General features: G+C 31.5%; 1 protein-coding gene across 1 annotated transcript; it reads right to left on the reverse strand.

Annotated features, from left to right (window-relative positions):
- Window positions 1–442: 442 nt before the first annotated feature.
- Window positions 443–6,353, reverse strand: LOC133193367 (uncharacterized). Its single transcript, XM_061329303.1, has 5 exons — window positions 6,280–6,353; window positions 4,700–4,780; window positions 3,441–3,552; window positions 878–1,005; window positions 443–698 (listed from the first exon to the last, which is right to left on the reverse strand). Exons 2-5 carry the CDS (start codon window positions 4,767–4,769, stop codon window positions 616–618), a joined length of 393 nt encoding a protein of 130 aa, XP_061185287.1. The 5' UTR covers window positions 4,770–4,780; window positions 6,280–6,353; the 3' UTR covers window positions 443–615.
- Between the last annotated feature and the right edge of the window lie 606 nt (window positions 6,354–6,959).

Here is a 6,959-nt window from a genome sequence, read left to right on the forward strand (position 1 = left end):
CCAACAGAGTCCATAAATGTATAAGATTTTTGTTTTTGTTTTTATCTATTTCATATAAATCTGTTATTCTTAACAATGATTTTTATGTCCATCTTGAATTCTTTTTCAATTAACGAGCATACAAAAATGCATTATTATCTCCTAAAATGCCATTGTTACGCTAAATTTTGAAAGTAATGCATATGCATTACGCAACTATTACGTTATACAGATTTTGTTTTAACTAGCAAGACTTCAATTTCGAGTACATGTAATGAATTACAATGCAATATCATTACATAAAGCGTCACCGAAGATGTGACTATGAAGTCTACATTTGTTAGATTAATAAGCTTAATGTTAAAAGTCGCAAAAAAATAAACTAAAAAATATCACAGCATAGATGACAAACTCATATGTTTTATACACAAACTTTGAATAATTATAGCTATGAAATACAAATTAAATTTTTTTAATTAAAACAAATTAATTTTTTTCTTCCGTTTTCACATAAACTTTGCACAATCATTTAAGTAAGTAATTTTTCTACAAATAAGGATAACAAATATATAAATTCGTTTGATGAAGCCTAGATTGTGCATACAAAAGTGTGTATAAACATGGTTCAAAATCATTTCAATCATTGAACCTTTTGAAAGTGTATGTAAACGCAAGTCCTAAAGCCATGACCGACAGACTGATAAAAAGGCCTGCAGCACCTGTAATGAAAGAAGATTTAATGTAACTTTTAAACAAAGGTGAATGACTACATTTTAAAAAAAAAACACCTGATGTAATTTTAAATTGATATTTCATTAAATATTCACGCAGTGTATATTTGTAGTAACATTTTATTTTTAAGTTCCTTTGTCAAGCTGAAACATTTAAAGGTACGTACCGCACCCGTATTGGTTGAGCGCTTGTCTTGCTTGGTTCATGTATTGGTTTACAGTATTACGCGACGGGCTGTCCATGGTACAGGTAGTCAACACTTTGTTTATACAATCAAGAAATTGGTGAGCTGCACTGTTCAACAAAGAGTAATACAACAAATATTATTTAACCCTGGAAGCCACCAGAAGTATTGTTATAAAAAGATTCATTTTTTAACCCTGGAAGCCTCCATAAGAATTTTTTATCAGAGTCAATACAGAGTGTAGAAATAGTACAATGTGGACTCGATGACATTTTACAAAAATTTCCTTTGTGAGAGCAATCCATAAATATATCGACTTCACAGAAAATCATATCGAAGGAGAACGAAATGCGAGGTTAAATGTTTCTGAGAAGTCAGTACATGTGTGTAACTTGATTGAATTAAAGAGTTTCATATGATGCTCTGTTTTTTTTTTCTACAAAGGCGAATTGTTATGCTATTTTTTTCTCGAAAGATTGACAAAATTTCAAACTGATAATGAGAATTGCAAGATCAGTGTAAATTACATTTAACGCATGTAACGCATTCATTTTCTTAAATCTATTTTTGGAATCAAAATCAGCGAATCACGTTCATTCCTACACGCAGCAAAACTTCCCTTATCTAGTAAAAAACTACAAAATTTCAAATTGATAATGAGAATTCCAAGTGTAAATTACATTTAACGCAGGTAACGTATTCATTTTCTTTAATCTATTTTTGGAATCAATTCAGCGAATCACGTTCATTGCTATACGCAGCAAAACTTCCCTTATCTAGTGTAGCAGACAGTATATAAGGAACATAAGCTGCCTCTCACTAGTGGCCGTATTTTATGGTGATGCTTAATTTAGAGTTTCCTTCCATTTTAGACAAGTTAATTTTGCGGCGAGTCTATATGGCCCTGGTTGACCGCTTCAGGTCACAAACGTAGTCACAGTGGGTTTTTTTTTTTTGGTTTTTTTTTTAATTACTGACCTGCTTCAGGAAGCTCTAGGGCTAGGACTTTGTGTCTCTTTTCTGATTAAGTATACCTGAAGAGACCCCAGGCACACACAGAGGGACGAAGATTCCCTGAGCTGAGGGAATTCTAGCGGACAGGATACAGTTAATTTATACTGCCTCACTAATGAGCTAGCTTTTCTAGTGATATGGTATGGTATAATCTTTCTTCATTTCAAGCAAACTAGGCTGTAATTAAGTCTTTAAAGCCCTTAAAAGGGTGATTGCTTCATATTAAACGTTACGCTTTATTGAAAAGTACAGTTTTGTTTTAATTAGAAAGAACCGGTGTATCTACATTCGTAACTACAAAAATGAAATATCACAGAGTATAAAAACAAAATGTAATTCACAGAATACAAGATAAGAAACGAATTAGAGTGCTACTTATATTCATCCCCTTTTACATGTCTTTGTAGTTATTCCAATACATGGGTAGTAACCCTTCATGTATTTTCATTCTACACATGAGCATGATGATATTTAGATGTAGTTTATCATCAATTGTGTTTATTAATTGGTAATGCAGCAATTTTGACGATTTTTTAACACACTGAAGGGATTCTGTCCTTGTTCAGTGTTTTTTTTTTTCTCATAACTGCCTTTCCAGAGAATTTACTGCATTTCCCCGCTTTGGTAGTATGAAAAATTTCTTCACAGATGTATTGTTTATATCAGTTTTCTCAAATTAAACATTTAACATCTGTATAATGATTTTTTTTTCCCTTTATTTCCCGTTGCATCGTTTTCATGCAGGTGATCTGCTTTGTTCAGCAAAAGGGAATAGTTCGAAAAGAAACGAAAGCTAGTATACAGTTAAAGTACATCATTGAGGGAGTTAGCAAGATTCCAGTTCACCAAGGCCAGGACTATTTCCCGAGGCGAAGCCGAGGGAAATAGTCCTGGTCGAGGGGAACTGGAATCTTGCTAACTCCCGCAATGATATTCTTTTAACTGTTTTATTATACCGATACAAACGTAAAATTAAGAAGATTCAGATAGCATAATTTCATAGCAGGGATTAGCTCACTGAACTAACACACGGGGATTAGTCCATTCACATATCATACCAAGGTTAAAGTAAAACCTAGAGGATTACAGATAACCAGGAATTAGCTTTCGAATCAGGGATTAGCTCACTTGACTAACACACGGGGATTAGTCCATTCTTAACGATTTCTAGGGAAATAGTCACATCTAACGAACTAATGTTATATAGGGAAAAAATCAGTAGAGGTATAATAATAGAAAATAAGTCGAGATCGTACCGGATAATTTTAGAATTCAGGAAAATAGCGTAAAAAATATTTTATTTTTCGATCACGAAGTACCTTGGAAAGAGAAATATCTGACCTCGACCATCATAGTCCCGGCTAATTTGTGAAAATTTTATTTATGCATGTATCAAAGAATTTGTTTTCAATCAATTTGAAACGCCAATTCTCATCAATGTTACAGATATTAAACGAAAATATGATAATGGAAATATATATCAAAGCAGATTTTAATCAGATATGTCAATCAACAAACAAAAAAGATAAACCTGCAAATTTTTTCATAATTGTTTGCATCAGCTCCATAAGCATTTACAGCATTGACGAAGTTAGTACTGCAGGTGAGAGCGTCATCTGAGAAACATCCCTGTGCAACAGTTCCTAAGAAATGATATAAAATTTATAATTTTATTTTGTAATATCAGTATGCTTATTTTACATCAAATGTTTTGTTGTCAAAGTTAATACTGGACATGTAAATAAAAGTATGAACTGCTTTTTCAAATTCGAAAATGATAAAAGAAGATTTGTAGATAGTGTATCTACTTTTTAAACGCAAAGTACACGTGATTGTAACTTTGCTAAAAAACATTATTTATTTTCTTGCAATCATGCTCTTCCATCTTTTCATTTTTTTTTTCAAATTTACACGAAGTTCTAATATTCGCAGTCTTTAGTGACCGAACTCGATATCAAACCACTACATAAATTAAAAAGGATAACTCTTCTGTGTCAATATATAAATTATATGTAATACACAAATGGTATCAAATTGAAAAATGAATTTAATGATAATAAAGATAGAAAAAGGATATCGAGTGTAAATGGTTTAATTACGGGGAAATGTGAAAACAGATTCATGCATTCAGTCCAGTGGGAATCTAGAGGATTATTGATTGTGCAGAGCAAACGATTAGCCCTAAGGAGTAAATTAACGATTAATTTAGCATTAGAAACTGAAAACGGTACATAATTCAGTATTTTATTTTGAGATTTTAAATTTTAAAGATCGACGATGATCTAAATGTGGAGCCAATAGTTTACTGTTGAGGAACTACATGTATGATGCTGATTTTTTTTTTACTGTGGCGCGAGGCAGCCATGTTAAACGGCCCATAGAGATCCCTGCGTAGTTTTCTTCTTCTTCTTCTTCTTTTTTTTTTTTTTTTTTTTTTGAAAAGGATAATCTGAATGTCAAGGCATACTGAATATCAATAGGCAAACTATATTAAAAATTTCCCTTATCCCTTTGTTTGAAGGATTAAGGAATGGAGTTCTAGATTTGAAACATTTAAAGTATTGATATGCTCATTGCTGTATCTATTACTATGGATTAGTGAGGATGCCCTGCAGACATTACCGACAACCCTGTGCTGTTGACTCGTTTATTATAATACACTTCCGGTACATAAACTAATAATAGAATGATGATAAGATATAATAATTCCGGATACTACACTCATAATTAAATTATTTGAAAAAAAAATACGAGATGAATTTGTTTGTTGGGCATAAAAATTCTTTTCACCTTGAATGTACACTGTTAATGAAATAAAACAGAAAACAAGACCAATGGTGGAGAGGCTCTGGTTTCCCATATCTTCCGTTACTGTAAAAATAAATATTTTTGATTAAGATAAATTTTGCTTCTAAACGATTAATGAATATAAATTAATAAATAAGTAAATAATTAAATAAATGATGCTTTGCTTGACATAAGGACTGATGCTCATTATTTGACTCAACTATGAATTTGTAAGCTACGAATATTTGTAATATCAAATATAGTCTTATATTCATTGTTAAATAAAATACATATCAATTCTAAAATATATACAATGTAGTTCAATTTGACAATACAATAATTCCTAAGTGATAAGTACTTTTAAATAACAAGTTATTAATTTACTGCAACAATTATAATGAATTCCTGATGGGATATTTTTATATCTTACGGTGAAATTCAGGTAAAGAAAAATTACACCGTATTAGAGCTGTCCTCAAAATCTATCCTGTAGATACATGTACATGTAAGAAGTCTTCAAACAGATGCATCATTTGAAGAAAAATTTGGAAAAATGTTTATGGATGTTTCCTTTGAACTGATCAATTTTCTTTCGACACAAATCGAGAAAGTTTCCTATTTCCAATCAACAGCATGCATAATCCTTACTTAAGCACCCGTGCTTTTCGTGGTCTTGACCTAATTCCTTTCATTGTCTCTGAAGCGCATCTCCTCGTATTTACATTGTATGACATCTTTAGGTATTTAATACAAAAAAAGGTGTATGGGCATGCACAACGCCATTATCATAATTAGATTGTGTACAAAGGGTAAACAGGTTTCATACGAATTTATAGGTGTCATCTGCTTATAGGAACGGTGTCATGCATGCATGTGTCATTCATCATTCAAGGGTTAGATGATAAATATTTTGGAAATATCTCTCTACCATGTTAGTAGTGTAAGCCATTATAAATCAGTGTAGACGCTAAAACTAATATTTCTCTTCGGAAAATCATTTCTTTTAACATAAGTATTTTCTTAACCTTTAACACAAAATATGCAAAAAAGCAGACAATTTCACAATAATTGAAGACGCAAAAACGAAATCAGTGACGTTATATGGTCTTAGTCGTTGTGTAAGTGATACCATATAATAATTATGAACAATCAAAGACCGATCAGCATAATAATAAAACCAAAGATGAAAACTGAAAGCAACGTACACATTGATTTTCAATATGGAAAAAGATATATTTCAACTTTCTTTGTTAATCTGGAAGGCATTCGTCTTAAAGTTTTATGCATTAAGTATTGCTACATCACCATTTTTAAATAAAACAAATGGTTAATTACGTTTTATTTTATAATGCAAATTTAAGGAACATTTTTATACCAGATTTGGTACGTATAAGTAACAACTGCCGTCCCGGAAAAAAACACAATTGCCATCCCTAAAAAAAGATTGTTTTAACTTTTTTTAAAAAAAATTTTGGGTGCCTTATTTATTTTAAGCCTCAATACAAAAATATATCATTTTATAAAGCTTTCAATAACAATGTTGAATTTTCACGATCATAAATCATACCCAAATGAGAACATACCTCAATGAAGTTAAACTAGAAAACGTCTTGGTAATCTACATATGTCTGCCTTTTTTTGAAGGTACTGGGTATTCCCTTTATGTGCTTCCCATAAACTGAATCTTTTATAATGTTTCCAAAACCGACTCTTCTCAGATTACTTTTTATCATGGGTTTGCAAATTTTGATCTTGTAAAAATGCAAAGGGAAATACCCATGTTCAGGGCGATAGATACACTAATTTGAATACAGATACATGTTGCCAACGCAGGATGCGCATTGTTTTTATTCATGACTGTTCTCTCCAAGGGAGGGAACATCATTAGCTTGTCAACAAACTATGTAATTCTGTAACCTTCAAAAATATGTTAATGTTTTAATGAAGAAATTTAAATTCTGATTCACAAATGGCATGACTTGTACATTATTCTCTATATACTGATTAAATGTGGTGTTTATGTTTGAATTGCATGTACCAATAAAACCTACAAGTTTCTTGGTTCAATACATGTGTGAATTTGAAAAAAAAAGCTTACTATGCAAGTGAGCATTCCTAAATATTCTCTTCTAGACTATCAATCACTGTTTGATTCTACTTAATCATACAGAAGCCCCTATGATTAACGTGATGGTTGAACCACATTTATTCATACCACGAGGAACTTTTTGCAGTTCTAGAACCGAAGAGAAATTCCAAAGCC

Source organism: Saccostrea echinata, unplaced genomic scaffold (genome assembly GCF_033153115.1).
Source record: "Saccostrea echinata isolate AGI-Se365-2 ecotype Australia unplaced genomic scaffold, CSIRO_AGI_Sech_v1 ptg000027l, whole genome shotgun sequence".
In the NCBI taxonomy this organism is placed as follows: domain Eukaryota; kingdom Metazoa; phylum Mollusca; class Bivalvia; order Ostreida; family Ostreidae; genus Saccostrea; species Saccostrea echinata.